The sequence below is a fragment of the Coregonus lavaretus genome (genome assembly GCF_964263955.1).
Source record: "Coregonus lavaretus genome assembly, chromosome: 26".
NCBI classification, from domain to species: domain Eukaryota; kingdom Metazoa; phylum Chordata; class Actinopteri; order Salmoniformes; family Salmonidae; genus Coregonus; species Coregonus lavaretus.
In genome coordinates, this window is record NC_140013.1 from 22,270,294 (window position 1) to 22,288,366 (window position 18,073).

Genomic DNA, 18,073 nt, shown 5'->3' on the forward strand with positions numbered 1-18,073 from the left:
AAATTAGTACCAAAATGTAGCACCTCTATTCAAGAGGGCGCATCAATTTACGTGATAGACTTCTTATCAGGACTTGTCTCGCTGATAAGTGGTTGGTCCAGTTCATTTGGGGTGTCCATTGGGGTCCAATCCTTTGGGTGTGGCACACTGTTGTTAGGCTTGGAGTTAGATAAAGCAAAGGGGAGGGCCATAGTGAATGGAAGGAAGATGTTGTCTGTCCTGCTCCTCCCACTCACTCACTAGACAAGAGGGGTGGCTTTGTTGTTGTTCTAGAATGTCTATGATGTCTATTTGTTTTCATACTTTTCATGATGAAAAGAAAAAGCTTAGGTCATTAGTACAGAATGATACCCGGAGCATTTCATTTGTATATTATGTATTATTTTGAGTGTGTAATGTACAGTGTCTATTTTGTATAAAGCAGTACTGTGTGCCAAATACAATTTCCCCCTCGGGGACATTAAAGTTCATCCTATCCTAATTTAAATTGTTTAATATTGATACCTGACATGTTACTTGAATATCTTAATCTAACACTATCTTCATATGTAGTATATTGGTATGCCATCTTCTTTCACTAATTCAGCTAAAACAATGATAACTGAGATTTGAACTCACCCAGAAAGTATGTCATAAGGTGTTAACTCACAAGTGATCAGTGACCAGACAAGACAGTATAAAATACCAGTTTGCTCATTCACTCATTTCTTGTCTAGTCTTGATTCTAGATAGATAGAGTAAGCATGCATGGCAAAACTGTCAAGTTAATTAGCAAATGATACTTTATGGTGTTCTATACTGTACCTTTGTATGTATGTGTTGCCATAGTTACCCTACTAAACCCTTCTATTGCCCTAACCAACTCTGGTATGACCAACTGATCTGCCCCCAGAACCATACATTTGCCCGATTCACAACAACATTTTCTTTGCGGTCTGTAACGGTAACCTTTAGTCTGGTGGAAAAGATAGGTCTCTTCACTTTTTGCTGTGCCATGTAGACCTGTATGCCTGCCAATGGCAGTGAATGTGGTCTTTGTCATTAGTCCCACAATGCAAACCCACAATGATCAATTAAGAAACATTTAAGAGTATTACATGTGCTGAAATGAAACAAATACTTTTATAAGTCAAAAATTATGAAATATTCAAACAATAAGTGAACAATTTTGAAATGAAATCATACATGGTCATGAACACTAAAGTTGTAACTTGAAAGTACGACAAAAGTAAAACATTCAATCAACGTACTGTAGATTATAATAGAGGTTAACAGTAATTACTAAAAATAGCAAACTATGTATGCTAAATACAGTGATAAAACAAACAAACAATGTTAAAACAAAAGTGATAAAACAAACTATCCAGCAGTGAATAGCATAAGAATAGTTCCACAGAGGAACCCTATATGCTGTCACGCATGAGGTCGAGTTTAATTCCATAAGGAGTTGGCAAGAGAGCAGAAACAGACTGGCACCAAGGCTATCAGCACTCTCAGCGGGGTTGAAAGAACCCGGAAACATCCGGTTTTCAGGGGAAACGGAAGAGAGCCCGCTTTTGGACATGCGCCTCGCTATTTACAGTCCCCGGTGAAACATATAGCAGATGCCTATAGACTATAGTGCCTGTCTTTCCTTGAGATTAAGTTCTTGCCACAAAGTCGACAGAGACCACATATCAATTTTGTTCGTGTCAACTTTGTCGGAGATTCCATTATCGCTAGATAACGCTAGCTAATATCTGGTTAGCAGCTAGCTACGGCATGTGCTTGCTTGCTCTCTGAATTTCTTTTCATCCGGAATATTAACAAGGCGACACTTTATTTTTATTCCTCCTCCACATTTACTGCACTCTTAGAAAAAAAGGTGCAATCTAAAACCTAAAAGGGAACCATTTTAGAACCCTTTTTTGTTCTACATGGAACCCAAAAGGGTTCTACCTAGATCCAAAGAGTGTGGATTGGTTGAACAGTGCAGATGAGAACCTCTCTGACAGCTTTTCTCTCTCTCCTCATGACCAGAATGTGTGGCATCCCGCTCAGGTGTTTCTTTTACGCCGGCTTCTTTAGGTACGGCTAAGTGAGCTTCTGTCATGATTAAACCACTGGTGATAGGTCAGTGACCGGCTGCCATGATTAAACCTCTGGTGATAGGTCAGTGAGCTGCAGCCATGGTGTTAAAACTCAGTTGAAAACCCTGCTGCCATGGTGTTAAAACTCAGTTGATAGGTCAGTGAGCTGCTGCTCTTCTGGGGTTTGTTTTGTATCCTCTGTAGGACTGTTATGGTGTTCTGTGATGTTAGGGGAGTTGCTGTCTTTCCTGTAAGGGGAGAGGGCAAAAGAACATTACATTTTATAACAAGAGTATCTTAATCTCCGTTACCAGGAAAAAATATTTGTACCTCAGACAAATATTTATTGTAAATGCCATACTTCTTCACGCTTTCAAACTTCCAGTGCTTATAGAACTCCCTCTTTTTCATCAGGTAGAGAAGAATCCAGTCACAGAACCAGGCCCCCTGCAACAAAATGAGGTCCATGAACATATTTAATATAATATAATCTTATATAATAAAATATACAGAATATACTATATACCTGTATTGAAGAGGAGGCTGGTGGGAGGAGCTATAGGAGGACGGACTCATTGGAATGGCTGTAATGGAATGAATGGAACAGATACCATTCCATTTATTCCATTACAGCCATTCCAATGAGCCTGTCCTCCTACAGCTCCTCCCACCAGCCTCCTCTGTTGTATTCATAAGTATAGTCTATACGAAATGTCATCTTTTCAAAGAAACAAGTTGGTCTGAAAGTGTTGTTTTGACTGTACAGGTATGTACAGGTCTGATGAATAATACTTACACCACCAATACAAGCTAGTCCTGAGCCTATATTGATAACAGTGGGGATGATACAGAACTTTCCAGCCTGTAGTAGAAAATAGAAGAAAGTAACAATAAGGGAATCAAAACATCAGGAAACAAAATAGATGCATTCATCCTGAAAAGCCATAGAATTAGACATATTTCTCATACCATTCCATGCACTATGATGTTGATGCGTATGCCATACACTTTGAATTGTGTTCGGTAGATTTGTCCAGAATCACTTTTGTAACGGCGAGCATGTCTGTTATGAGAGTACCAAAAATGTGGAAGATTAAAGTATGAGTTCAAATTAAGTATTATGTGTTAACTTCTTGTGTGTGTGTGTGTGAGCGCGCGTCACCTGAAGTTGAATCCTGAGGACTCGCTGGACCCATTAACGTCAATGCGAGTAAAGGTGTACCGTGGCTGACATTCTGAGTGATCTCTGTCAAGATCACAATTCCACCCAATCAGAATTCCAATTGAACCACCCTGGAGAGAGAGTATTGATAGCAAAATGCTATCAAGAGTATTTTGTTGGTGGCTTGCTCTTTGATGGTATGCACATCTTACAGAGTGTGCATTTAACTGCTTAATGTAATTGAAAAAATCAACCTCATGAACATCGACATCAATAACAACAACAAATACACTTTCCGATTGTGAAAACTGACCTTCAAAGCCATGTCCTGAAAGCTGTGTCCAGTTTGGTTAACAATGTCTCCCAGACGAAATATGGGGCAGTAGGGTTCAAGGAGCTCATCGTAGTGACATTTCTTCAGATGGAATTTGTCATCTGTGTCCTGAATGTTGGCCCTGATAATTGGGTTAAATGTTTTTATATCAAAATGCAGACAGCAAACACTCTCTGAAATACTTCATATTAACCGATTTAAAAGACTCCAGCTCTAGTTTATACACTTAAACATTTAAAGGAAGCTCTGGAAGAAAACCATCTGTCTATTTTGTATGTGGTTTTAACATAGATAACTTACTTTGAGAAACTGAATTTGGGAAATCGGATGAAATTTTTTATGTAGATGGTGAAGTTTTCAGCTTCTCTTAACATAGACATGCGTTCATGTCCATCCCTGAAGGAATGAAAGGGAAGGAAGATTACTACTGCATACACATGCTCATGTGTGTGTATGTACAGTGGGGAAAAAGTATTTAGTCAGCCACCAATTGTGCATGTTCTCCCACTTAAAAAGATGAGAGAGGCCTGTAATTTTCATCATAGGTACACGTCAACTATGACAAACAAAATGAGAAAAAAAAATCCTGAAAATCACATTGTAGGATTTTTAATGAATTTATTTGCAAATTATGGTGGAAAATAAGTATTTGGTCAATAACAAACATTTCTCAATACTTTGTTATATACCCTTTGTTGGCAATGACACAGGTCAAACGTTTTCTGTAAGTCTTCACAAGGTTTTCACACACTGTTGCTAGTATTTTGGCCCATTCCTCCATGCAGATCTCCTCTAGAGCAGTGATGTTTTGGGGCTGTCGCTGGGCAACACGGACTTTCAACTCCCTCCAAAGATTTTCTATGGGGTTGAGATCTGGAGACTGGCTAGGCCACATTTCCACCGATCTAATGTCCATTGCTCGTGTTTCTTGGCCCAAGCAAGTCTTATCTTCTTATTGGTGTCCTTTAGTAGTGGTTTCTTTGCAGCAATTCGACCATGAAGGCCTGATTCACACAGTCTCCTCTGAACAGTTGATGTTGAGATGTGTCTGTTACTTGAACTCTGTGAAGCATTAATTTGCGCTGCAATTTCTGAGGCTGGTAACTCTAAATAACTTATCCTCTGCAGCAGAGGTAACTCTGGGTCTTCCATTCCTGTGGCGGTCCTCATGAGAGCCAGTTTCATCATAGCGCTTGATGGTTTTTGCAACTGCACTTGAAGAAACTTTAAAAGTTCTTGAAATTTTACAGGTTGACTGACCTTCATGTCTTAAAGTAACGATGGACTGTCGTTTCTCTTTGCTTATTTGAGCTGTTCTTGCCATAATATGGACTTGGTCTTCTACCAAATTGGGCTATCTTCTGTCTACCCCCCCTACCTTGTCACAACACAACTCATTGGCTCAAACGCATTAAGAAGGAAAGAAATTCCACAAATGAACTTTTAAGAAGGCACACCTGTTGATTGAAATGCATTCCAGGTGTATAGCTCATGAAGATTGTTGAGAGAATGCCAAGAGTGTGCAAAGCTGTCATCAAGGCAAAGGGTGGCTATTTGAAGAATCTCAAATAAAAAATATTTTATGATTTGTTTAACACTTTTATGGTTACTACATGATTCCATGTGTGTTATTTCATAGTTTTGATGTCTTCACTATGATTATACAATGTAGAAAATAGTAAAAATAAAGAAAAACAGATAGATAGCAATAAAAACGAACATAGAGGCTCAGAATAAATTAGAGGAAAACAAAAATAAATTGAGAAATATATTATAAAAATAAAGCAAACTGGATGGAATATGGGGGAAAATGCACCAAATTATTTTTTAATCTTCAACATAGAAATGCTACCAAAAATAATTTACTGGAACTGGTTACAAATGACGGATCACCCATGATTCACCAAATGTTATTTTGAAGGAACGAAGCAAAGTACTTTAAGCATATGTTTTCATTTCAGTCGCCTCCATCTCCTCTAACTGAAGCTAATTGTAGGGATTTTTTTTCTATTGATAATGTAAAATTAACAGCCATACAGAAATACTCATGTGAAGGTGAAATTACAGAGGAGGAACTTCTGGATGCAAATAAAGACTTTAAGTCCGGGAAAACTCCAGGGTTGGATGGCATACCAGTTGAGGTTTACCAAACCTTTTTTGATATACTCAGAGGACCGTTATTAGCATGTTTTAACCACTCCTATGTAAATGGTAGATTATCAGACACTCAAGAGGAAGGTCTGATTTCAATGTTCCTGAAACAGGATACAAGTGGGAAATATAAAGATCCAGTCCATTAAAAAAATTGGAGGCCCCTTACACTTCAGTGATGTGATGCAAAAATTCTAGAAAAATGTATAGCGCATAGAATTAAAAAGGTATTGTAGGACATTATTCATTCTAATCACACAGGTTTTTTACATGGACGATACATTGGAGATAATATAAGGCAAGTACTGGAAACAATAGAACACTATGAAAAATCTGGGAAACCAGGCATGCTATTCATAGCAGACTTTGAAAAGGCAATTGATAGAGTACGACTGGAGTTTATATATAAATGCCTGGAGCATTTCAATTTTGGAGAATCTCTTATAAAATGGTTTAAAATCATGTAGAGTAACCCTAGGTGTAAAATAGTACATAATGGCTATTTCTCAGAAAGTTTTAAACTGTCAAGAGGAGTGAAACAAGGTTGTCCACTATCGGCATACCTATTTATTATGGCCATCGAAATGTTAGCTATTAAAATCAGATCCAATAATAATATCAAGTGATTAGAAATCCAGGGCTTAAAAACAAAGGTGTCATTGTACACTGATGATTCATGTTTTATTTTAAATCCATAACTTGAAAATCCACAGCCTCATATAGGATCTAGATACATATTCTAACCTCTCTGGATTACAACCAAATTATGATAAATGGACTATATTACATATTGGATCACTAATAAATACAATTTTTACATTACCATGTAGTTGACCAATAAAATGGTCTGATGGTGATGTGGATATACTCAGAAGTTTACAAACACTTAGGTTGGAGTCATTAAAACTCGTTTTCCAACCACTCCACACATTTCTTGTTAACAAACTACAGTGAGGGAAAAAAGTATTTGATCCCCTGCTGATTTTGTACGTTTGCCCACTGACAAAGACATGATCAGCCTATAATTTTAATGGTAGGTTTATTTTAACACTGAGAGACAGAATAACAACAAAAAAATCTGGAAAAATGCATGTAAATTTTTTTATAAATTAAATTGCATTTTAATGAGGGAAATAAGTATTTGACCCCTCTGTAAAACATGACTTAATACATTTACGTCATTTAGCAGACGCTCTTATCCAGAGTGACTTACAATTAGTGAGTGCATACATTATTTTTTATTTTTCATACTGGCCCCCCGTGGGAATCGAACCCACAACCTTGGCGTTGCAAACGCCATGCTCTACCAACTGAGCTACATCCCTGCCGGCCATTCCCTCCCCTACCCTGGGCCAATTGTGCACCGCCCCATGGGTCTCCCGGTCGCGGCCAGCTACGACAGAGCCTGGATTCGAACCAGGATCTCTAGTGGCACAGCTAGCACTGCGATGCAGTGCCTTAGACCACTGCGCCACTCGGGAAATTACTTGGTGGCAAAACCATTGTTGGCAATCACAGAGGTCAGATGTCTCTTGTAGTTGGCCACCAGGTTTGCACACATCTCAGGAGGGATTTTGTCCCACTCCTCTTTGCAGATCTTCTCCAAGTCATTAAGGTTTTGAGGCTGACGTTTGGCAACTCAAACCTTCAGCTCTCCCCACATATTTTCTATGGGATTAAGGTCTGGAGACTGGCTAGGCCACTCCAGGACCTTAATGTGCTTCTTCTTGAGCCACTCCTTTGTTGCCTTGGCCATGTGTTTTGGGTCATTGTCATTGTGGAATACACATCAACGACCCATTTCAATGCCCTGGCTGAGGGAAGGAGGTTCTCACCCAAGATTTGACGGTACATGGCCCCGTCCATCGTCCCTTTGATGCAGTGAAGTTGTCCTGTCCCCTTAGCAGAAAAACACCCCCAAAGCATAATGTTTCCACCTCCATGTTTGACGGTGGGGATGGTGTTCTTGGGGTCATAGGCAGCATTCCTCCTCCTCCAAACACGGCGAGTTGAGTTGATGCCAAAGAGCTCGATTTTGGTCTCATCTGACCACAACACTTTCACCCAGTTCTCCTCTGAATCATTCAGATGTTCATTGGCAAACTTCAGACGGGCATGTATATGTGCTTTCTTGAGCAGGGGGACCTTGCGGGCGCTGCAGGATTTCAGTCCTTCACAGCGTAGTGTGTTACCAATTGTTTTCTTGGTGACTATGGTCCCAGCTTCCTTGAGATCATTGACAAGATCCTCCCGTGTAGTTCTGGGCTGATTCCTCACCGTTCTCATGATCATTGCAACTCCACCAGGTGAGATCTTGCATGGAGCCCCAGGCCGAGGGAGATTGACAGTTCTTTTGTGTTTCTTCCATTTGTGAATAATCGCACCAACTGTTGTCACCTTCTAACCAAGCTGCTTGGCGATGGTCTTGTAGCCCATTCCAGCCTTGTGTAGGTCTACAATCTTTTCCCTGACATCCTTGGAGAGCTCTTTGGTCTTGGCCATGGTGGAGAGTTTGGAATCTGATTGATTGATTGCTTCTGTGGACAGGTGTCTTTTATACAGGTAACAAACTGAGATTAGGAGCACTCCCTTTAAGAGTGTGCTCCTAATCTCAGCTCGTTACCTGTATAAAAGACAACTGGGAGCCAGAAATCTTTCTGATTGAGAGGGGGTCAAATACTTAATTCCCTCATTAAAATGCAAATCAATGTATAACATTTTTGACATGCGTTTTTCTGTTTTTTTGTTGTTGTTATTCTGTCTCTCACTGTTCAAATAAACCTACCATTAAAATTATAGACTGAACATGTCTTTTTCAGTGGGCAAACGTACAAAATCAGCAGGGGATCAAATACTTTTTTCCCTCACTGTATAGTTTTGGCAAGTCAGTTAGGACATCTACTTTGTGCATGACACAAGTAATTTTTCCAACAATTGTTTACAGACAGATTATTATTATTATTATTTTTGTTATTATTATTTTTTTTCCACTTATAATTCACTGTATCACAATTCCAGTGGGTCAGAAGTTTACATACACTAAGTTGGCTGTGCCTTTAAACAGCTTGGAAAATTCCAGAAATGGATGTCATGGCTTTAGAAGCTTCTGATAGGCTAATTGACATTATTTGAGTTAATTGGAGGTGTACCTGGGGATGTATTTCAAGGCCTACCATCAAACTCAGTGCCTCTTTGCTTGACATCATGGGAAAATCAAAAGAAATCAGCCAAGATCTCAGAAGAAAAATTGTAGACCTCCACAAGTCTGGTTCATCCTTGGGAGTAATTTCCAAATGCCTGAAGGTACCACGTTCATCTGTACAAACAATAGTACGCAACTATAAACACCATGGGACTATGTAGCTGTCATACCGCTCAGGAAGGAGACGCGTTCTGTCTCCTAGAGATGAATGTACTTTGGTGCGAAAAGTGCAAATCAATCCCAGAACAACAGCAAAGGACCTTGTGAAGATGCTGGAGGAAATAGGTACAAAAGTATCTATATCCACAGTAAAACGAGTCCTATATCGACATAACCTGAAAGGCCAATCAGCAAGGAAGAAGCCACTGCTCCAAAACCGCCTTAAAAAAGCCAGACTACGGTTTGCAACTGCACATGGGGACAGAGATCGTACTTTTTGGAGAAAAGTCCTCTGGTCTGATTAAACAAAAATAGATCTGTTTGGCCATAATGACCATTGTTATGTTTGGAGGAAAAAGGAGGTAACTTGCCAGCCGAAGAACACCATCCCAACCGTGAAGCACGGGGGTGCCAGCATCATGCTGTGGGTGTGCTTTGTTGCAGGAGGGACTGGTGCACTTCACAAAATAGATGGCATCATGAGGAAGGAAAATTATGTGGATATATTGAAGCAACATCTCAAGACATCAGTCAGGAAGTTAAAGCTTGTTCGCAAATGGGTCTTCCAAATGGACAATGACCCCAAGCATACCTCCAAAGTTGTGGCAAAATGGCTTAAGGACAACAAACTCAAGGTATTGGAGTGGCCATCACAAAGCCCTGACCTTAATCCTATAGAAAATGTGTGGGCAGAACTGAAAAAGCATGTGCAAGCAAGGAGGTCTACAAACCTGACCCAGTTACACCAGCTCTGTCGGGAGGAATGGGCCACAATTCACCCAACTTATTGTGGGAAGCTTGTGGAAGGCTACCTGAAACGTTTGACCCAAGTTAAACAATTTAAAGACAATGCTAACAAATACTAATTGAGTGTATGTAAACTTCTGACCAACTGGGAATGTAATGAAATAAATCAAAGCTGAAATAAATCATTCTCTCTACTATTATTCTGACATTTCACATTCTTAAAATAAAGTGGTGATCCTAACTGACCTAAAACAGGGAATTTTTACTATGATTAAATGTCAGGAATTGTGAAAATCTGAGTTTAAATATATTTGGCTAAGGTGGATGTAAACTTCCGACTTCAACTGTACATAGAAGTGGTTAAAACATGCTAATAACGGTCCTCTGAGTAAACAAAAAAAGGTTTGGTATATCTCAACTGTTATGCCATCCAGCCTGGAGTTTTCCCGGACTTAAAGTCTTTAATTGCATCCAGAAGTTCCTCCTCTGTAATTTCGCCTTCACGTGAATCTTTCTGTACGGCTGTTAACTTTACACTAAGAAAGCTTTGTTGTAGAGCGTTTAACACAAAATCCGGGGAGGGGCCAGCTGAGTATAAGACTGTATAATCTGCATATAAATGGATGAGAGAGCATCCTACTGCCTGAGCTATGTTGTTGATGTAAATTGTGAAGGGCTTGGGGCCTAGGATCAAGCCTACTAGTCTACTGGTGTTGAGAGAGAGAGGTAAGTGTGAGGTAAATATTGTTTTCTGTATTTCTCTATCGACAATGTTTTTCCATTCTTGATCAAAGAGAGGGTTATTGGGGCAAGAGTGGACATTTTGTAGGTGGTTTCTGAATAGTATTGCTTTTCCTTTGTTATCTTCTATGAGTTGGTCTTGGGACTTCAACACAGGTATGAAATTGTTGGTTGTGTCTCCGTTAATGCTTTTTGATTTTTCTGCCTCCATGCTGCTTCTGCAAGGCTTTAACTACAGGCTTCAATCTGCTGTGAACCAATGGGAATACATTTAAATTACTTTACTTGCATTCTCTCGAGGGGGGGGGGTGCCAATCAGACTCGAGTTGCTCCGGTTTTCTCCCTTTGTTACACTCCAGTGATTATCGGCAATGCTCCTATGAATCCACTCAGTGACACTCCAAAACAAAACGTAAGTGAAATCACACAAAATACGCTCATGAAAATGAGTGAGAGCAAGCCATTTCCTGGTAGAATGCAAAACATTTTCATTCGATTTTGTCAATCATGACATACTTACTGTGGTTTGTGGCAACTCTCAACGGGGCACCAGCTATATATCTCACATGTACCACTGGATTTCCCATTGTCTCTCAAGCAGCGGCCTGTCCTAACTCCTACAGAAAATTATATTTTATGTTTGTGAAGAGTAAATGAGGCAGAATATATAATTTCTTGTTTCAATTTGTTTCAATTCAATTTGAGTCTTCAAAGATTGCTACCATGGCCAGCTTTCACCGACTCTCCCTCTGCACAGTCTTCATCTATCTTACAGAAGCCATCCAGCACACCTGGGCTCTGTGAAACAATACCACACAAACTGGTATGGTTTAACAAATACAGACCAAATACGGATCAAATACAGAGTATATTGCCTTTTTTAAAGGGTGATTAAAGGTGACAACACAAAGCAATGAAAGGGAATTTCCTTACCTCAGCACAGTTGCCCAACTTCTGGTTTGGTGTCTCTATAAAATTGGTAACAATGAAAAAAACTGCTTCCCCCTATAGGAAAAAATAAAGGGGTGTTAAACCAGCCTGGTATCAACTGATAAGCGTCAGTGTGGCACACATTTGCAGAAGAATATGGTCCCGAGACGCGACACATAAGTCAATACATTGTATTTAATGCGAAAAGATATGCGTCAAGGCTTTGATGCATTAATCAATACATTGCATTCAAGGCAAAAAAGATGGTGATAAAGCTGCAATAGGTAAATTGGTGAAAGACTGCCTGCCTGCCTGCCTGCCTGCCTGTCTGTCTGTCTGTCCGAGTCTTTCATCAATTTACCCATTGCAGCTTTATCACCAACTTTCTGGCCTTGAATGCAATGTATTGACTTATCTGTTCATCAATCTTGTTAACATATAGACTAATATGTTATAAATTGTGTTCTTACACTGGTACAGTTATGCCCTATGAGAGATGTACAACTGCGCATGTGTGAAAATAAAGAAAGGGCATTTTCCCGCGTTCTGGTTGAAACACCAACGATGAATGTGTGTTTATTCCTCCGTTAAGTAAGCCGGTATTCCTGTCCTGAAGATGACAGCACCAACAGGTTATGGGCCCAGGAGGGAACATGGAAGCCGATGGAATAGATTATGTTTCGACGGAGATGAAAAAAACTACGAGTTATGGGAGACTAAGTTTTTGGGACACTTGCGTTTGCTAGGGCTAAAGGCCACCATATTGAGCGTGGATGAAGATGAAGAAGACGGAGAGAAAAATGAAGAAGCCTACGCCGAATTGATACAGGTTTTGGATGATAAAAGTCTTTCCCTGATAATGAGAGAAGCAGCAGATGATGGGAGAAAAGCGTTGAAGATATTGAGGGAACATTATGCAGGTAAAGGGAAGCCACGTGTGATTAGCCTCTACACTGAGCTAACTTCTCTTCAGAAAGCCAGTGACGAAAGTGTTACGGATTATATCATTCGTGCTGAGACGGCTATTACAGCACTGAGGAATGCTGAAGAGACTTTAAGTGACGGGCTGTTGATTGCAATGATTCTGAAAGGTTTGCCCGAATCATTTAAGCCGTTTGCCATCCACATAACGCAGAGTGACGAGCCGACAACTTATGGCAAGTTCAAAACCAAGTTGAGGAGCTATGAAAACACCGAGAAGTTTAGCGCCATTTCCACTGACGACAACGTGATGAAGGCAAGTAACATTAAAGTTAGCTGGCCAAGAGGAAGAGATAAAGGGACCGAGATAACCTGCTTCAACTGTGGCCAGAAAGAGCACAAGGCCCGGGAATGTACCGTTACTGGAGAGCACAGAGAACGGAGACAGTGGTGTAGTTTTTGCAAGCGCTCCACTCATACTGACGCAAATTGCAGACGAAAAAGAAGAGACAATGTGAAACAAGCAACAGATGCTGAAGGCCACACATTTGCATTCAAAATAAGTGACTGTCAGGTTCGTGGACTGAAACATAAAGGGCTGATGGTTGATACGGGAGCAACGTCACATATAGTCACGGACATCGGGAAGTTTAAGGAGTTTGACGAGACTTTCAAACCGGAAAAACATTCCGTGGAGCTGGCTGACGGAACAAGAACGAATGGTGTCGCGGAGAGGAGAGGTGCAGCGGAGGTTTACCTGAGAGACAACACGGGTCGTCGGGTGAAAACAACGCTGACGAAGGCGCTGTACGTGCCGTCGTTTCCACAGGACATTTTCTCTGTTAAAGCAGCGACAGCCAACGGAGCTTCAGTCAACTTTCGACAGGGGTGTAACAAGCTCATCCACAAGAACGGTACCACTTTTGACATCGAGGAGTACGATAGACTTTACTATCTTAACACTGTAAGTGATGAAAATGATGATGGATGTCATGGGTGCTATGATATTCACACATGGCACAAAATTCTTGGCCACTGTAATTTTGAGGATGTGTCAAAGTTAGAAAATGTGACAGAGGGAATGAAAATCACAGGTAAGATTGACAAATCTACCCCCAACTGTGAAATCTGCACACAGGGAAAATTTGTTCAGAGCAGAAACAGAGAGCCTGATGAAAAGGCAAAAGCAGCTCTTGAGCTTGTGCACACTGATTTGGCTGGCCCTATTGAGCCAGAGGCGAAAGATGGGTTCAGATATACTCTAGCATTTACGGATGATTATTCAGGGGCAGTTTTTGTGTATTTCCTAAAAGCAAAAAGTGATACTGTAAAAGCTACTGAGAAGTTTATTGCTGATGTGGCCCATTATGGGAAAATAAAGTGTGTCAGGTCAGATAATGGCACAGAGTACACAGCCAAAGAGTTCCAGTCACTGCTCAGTAAGAATGCCATAAGACATGAAACTTCAGCCCCTTACTCACCCCATCAAAATGGGACCGCTGAGAGAAATTGGAGAACACTGTTTGAAATGGCAAGATGCATGCTACTTGAGAGCAACCTACCAAAGAAATTGTGGACATATGCTGTAATGACTGCTGCAGTAATTCGCAATAGGTGTTACAATAAGCGTGTAGGACAGACTCCACACTACATGTTTACTGGGAGAAAGCCTGATCTTTCAAAGATGAAAGAATTTGGATCTGTTCGCTATGCATACAGACAGAACAAGAAAAAGTTGGACTCAAGATGTGAAAAGGGTATTTTTGTCGGGTATGATAAAAATAGTCCAGCATACCTAGTCTACTACCCAGACACTGGAAAAGTTCTTAAAAACAGATTAGTCAAGTTCGTTACAAAAGGTGTAGTCGAACGCCAAACTCAGACAGATTTGGAAATGAGTGATGATCTTCATGGGGAGAGATTTCCATCCCCCATGCCAAAAGCCAAGATGGCAGATCAAAATTCCGAAGAGACACAAGATGTGCAAATCGAGACTTCAGATAGTCAGAGTCCACGCTATCCAGACAGAGAGAGGATGAAGCCTCAGTACTTAAAAGACTATGAGTGTAAAGTGAAGTGTGATGACCAGATACCACCTAGTGTTGACTACTGCTACAGAGTAATGTGCAATGCACCACAAACCTTCAAAGAAGCAATGATTTCACCAAAATCAGAGATTTGGGCTACTGCTATGAAGGAGGAGATGGATTCCCTTAGGGAAAATGATACATTCACATTGACCACACTGCCAGAGGGTAAAAATGCAGTGGGGGGCAGGTGGGTCTATGCGGTCAAAAACAATTCAGATGAGACTGAGACATACAAGGCAAGATATGTTGCAAAGGGATATAGTCAAGTGGCAGGAATAGACTATAAGGAGACTTTTTCTCCAACTGCAAATATGACATCAGTACGTTGTTTGATGCAGCTAGCAGCTCAGTATGACTTAGAGTTACATCAGATGGATGTCAAAACAGCATATCTACATGCTCCTATTGACTGTGAAGTGTACATGGAGCAACCAGAGGGTTTTGAAGTCAGGTCAGATACAGGTGAGCAACTAGTCTGCAAACTGAACAAGTCACTGTACGGCCTGAAACAGTCAGGAAGGAACTGGAACAAAATGTTGCATGATCACCTTAGTGAAAATGGTTTTACACAGAACCCAGCTGATCACTGTGTTTACAACAAACAAACTGCAACAGAAAGGATAATTTTGATAATTTGGGTTGATTATCTAATTATCGCTGCTAGTGATAGTGACTCACTCACAAGTGTAAAAGAAATGTTAAGTGAAACATTTAAGATGAAAGATCTTGGGAGGCTTAGACATTTCCTAGGCATTGATTTTACACAAAGTGAAGGGAAAATAAAGATGAGCCAAACAAGGTACATAACCAAGATACTGGAAAGGTTTGGTATGTCAGACTGTAAAACAAGGTCAACACCATGTGAACAAAAAACAAACTTTGATGGTGATGGTGAACCTATTGATTCAAAAAGGTATCGTGAAGTGATAGGCAGCTTGATATATGTTATGACATGTACAAGACCGGATATCAGCTGGATTGTCAGCAAGCTGTCACAATACCTATCAGAACCAAAAGAGCAACACTGGATAACAGCTAAACATGTGTTGAGGTACTTGAAGGGGACAATGAATCAGGAGTTGTGTTACAAAAAGGGGGTGGAAAAACTCAACCTCGTAGCATATAGTGATGCTGATTGGGCAGCAGATCAAAGTGACAGACGAAGCATAACAGGGTATTGTTTTAGTTTAACTAAATGTGGACCTGTTATTTCATGGAGGTCTAAGAAGCAGCCAACAGTAGCTTTATCTACATGTGAAGCAGAGTACATGGCACTGGCTGCTACTACACAAGAAAGTTTGTACCTTGTACAGTTATTGGGCCAGATGGATAGTGAGTGCCAATATGCACCAGTAACAATCTTTGAAGATAACCAAGGTGCAATTGCTCTGTCAAAGAACCCAGTATGTCGTCAGAGATGTAAACATGTTGACATCAGATATCATTTCATTCGATCTGCACTCAGTGATGGCAAAATAAGTATTGAATATTGTCCAACGGCAGACATGGTTGCAGATGTTTTGACTAAACCTGTAACGAAGTTCAAAAATGAAAAATTCTTGGGTTATATGTTTGGAATGTAAACTGACATTTGTGAGATGTATAACTGTAAGCTAAATGTGTTGATAGTTAGGTTGAATACGACTTGTACAGTATAAGAGCAAGTGGGGGTGTTAACATATAGACTAATATGTTATAAATTGTGTTCTTACACTGGTACAGTTATGCCCTATGAGAGATGTACAACTGCGCATGTGCGAAAATAAAGAAAGGGCATTTTCCCGCGTTCTGGTTGAAACACCAACGATGAACATGTGTGTTTATTCCTCCGTTAAGTAAGCCGGTATTCCTGTCCTGAAGATGACAGCACCAACAAATCTACTTAATGCATATACACCTCCACCTCTATCTCCTCTCTCCCACCTCCACATACAGGATATTGACGCATAGATATTATATTGGTTAGTCTGACCTGGGGTGGAATGACATAGTCCACAGGCCCCCAAACCATCCGTCCGGACTCTGAGGTGTTGGTGACTGCCACTCCCTTCAGTTTGGTAATCACAGCACTCTGGATAGATTCCTCTTTGGCCTGGTAGGACTTCTTGCTCAGGAATACATACCTGTGTAGACCAGGAGGACAATATAGCTATCTCAATTGGGATTTAAAAAAAACATCTGCTTCAGCTTAGAAAATGTGGAGGTTACTGTCTGATAGGGGTTTAAAATATCGATTGGAATATATTTTTGCATGTTAAGTTTGTGAACTAACAAATATCTGTACTAGATTGTATTGTATTAATAACATTTCATATGCCCTTAGATCGTTATAAGGGCATACATCTTGAAAATGTTAAAATTAATTTGTTGAGTCCCTTACCCAACAAGGTATCCAATGATGGATAATTGTATAACTCTGTACAAAGTGCCGACTCTCTTGCTTTTTGCAATGATGAATTTTCCTGTCTTGTAGTCAAGGAAGGAAAGAACATTCAAAATAACGTTGCTTTTCCAGCTATTGGAAGCCATTCCCCGGCGGTGATACTGTAAATCTGAAGACAACAGTCGGTTATACAGCCACTGCAACCCTTGAACCCACAGAAGCCATCACAGTTCAGCACTTCTACATGGGGGCCACAATGACCAGAGCAAAATAAACTACTTTGGGAAATGTTTTGATGTTGATTTCAGCGTAATTTCAGTGGGCTAGTGTAACACTCATTATATTCCAAATATACATTAAAACTCACGTAAAAAAAATATCATAAAATGAGATCATAGTTTAGTTTCTTACCCTGGTCTATGAGATTATTGAAATCTGGAATCAAATTCAAATCTTGTCTCTACCCATCAGCTTTTATATTAAAAACAACGTAATGATGACATCATTTCCTTAGGTCATATATCAATTCAGCAAATGAGTTTCAAGGGGCATGGCTTTTAAATCTTCTGAAGAGACAGCTTGTGCACATAGAAACAAAAAAAAAGCATTCCGTTGACAACCAGTTGTAGAGCAGCATGATTTACAAGAAATGCGTGGCAGACTTAGAAGAAGTCACATGATGTAGAGGTTCACAGGTGCAAGTTGTTGCAACATTTCTCCACAGCCTATGATGTTCTGTACAAAACACCAGTACACACTGGAATGTAAATGATTTCCGCTTTTGCATGAGACCAACGTTCTGAAACGCATGGATGCTTTTGTTGTTGGTTTTAGGATGACATGGAGGGGAAATATGTGTCAGAACAGTAGGCCTATGTGTGGTTTTCAATCTGAGGCAAATATGTCAAAGCTGTCAACCAACAGTTTGCAAGGTGTCAAAAGTTTGAAGTAAGTATTTCACTTCACTTCACTTCACCACAAGGTCACAGGTCTCATGTCCGGTAGGTTATTTCCGTTTTGAATATATTGAAGAAAAGGCTTGCTCTAACTAACCACCCTCTATGTTCTCACTTATCAGTCTCAAAAGAAAAAATACACTTTAGCAGCAGATCAGACTTTATTTTACATTTTTACAAAGCATGTTGAGATTTATAAGAGGAAAATCATGTTTCACTTTCCAGATT

General features: G+C 40.1%; 1 protein-coding gene across 1 annotated transcript; it reads right to left on the minus strand.

Moving 5' to 3' along the window:
- Positions 1-1,204: 1,204 nt before the first annotated feature.
- LOC311101729 (P2X purinoceptor 5-like) lies at positions 1,205-17,321 on the minus strand. The gene is made up of 13 exons (XM_084142895.1): positions 17,301-17,321; positions 16,887-17,058; positions 16,479-16,629; positions 11,499-11,570; positions 11,288-11,363; positions 11,086-11,182; positions 3,866-3,961; positions 3,545-3,686; positions 3,232-3,362; positions 3,039-3,132; positions 2,866-2,931; positions 2,431-2,516; positions 1,205-2,317 (listed from the first exon to the last, which is right to left on the minus strand). The coding sequence occupies exons 2-13, from the start codon at positions 17,033-17,035 to the stop codon at positions 2,209-2,211; spliced, it is 1,269 nt and encodes a 422-aa protein (XP_083999021.1). The 5' UTR covers positions 17,036-17,058; positions 17,301-17,321; the 3' UTR covers positions 1,205-2,208.
- Between the last annotated feature and the right edge of the window lie 752 nt (positions 17,322-18,073).

What these genes read in the sequence shown, in the direction of transcription:
- LOC311101729 (XM_084142895.1), bottom strand. Translation starts at nt 17,035, where the DNA reads ATGGCTTCCAATAGCTGGAAAAGCAACGTTATTTTGAATGTTCTTTCC. An exon ending in ATCATTGGATACCTTGTTGG is followed by an intron (nt 16,630 to 16,886) that starts GTAAGGGACTCA and finishes TGGTCTACACAG; the next exon opens with GTATGTATTCCTGAGCAAGA. An exon ending in CCCAAATTCAGTTTCTCAAA is followed by an intron (nt 3,687 to 3,865) that starts GTAAGTTATCTA and finishes CCCAATTATCAG; the next exon opens with GGCCAACATTCAGGACACAG.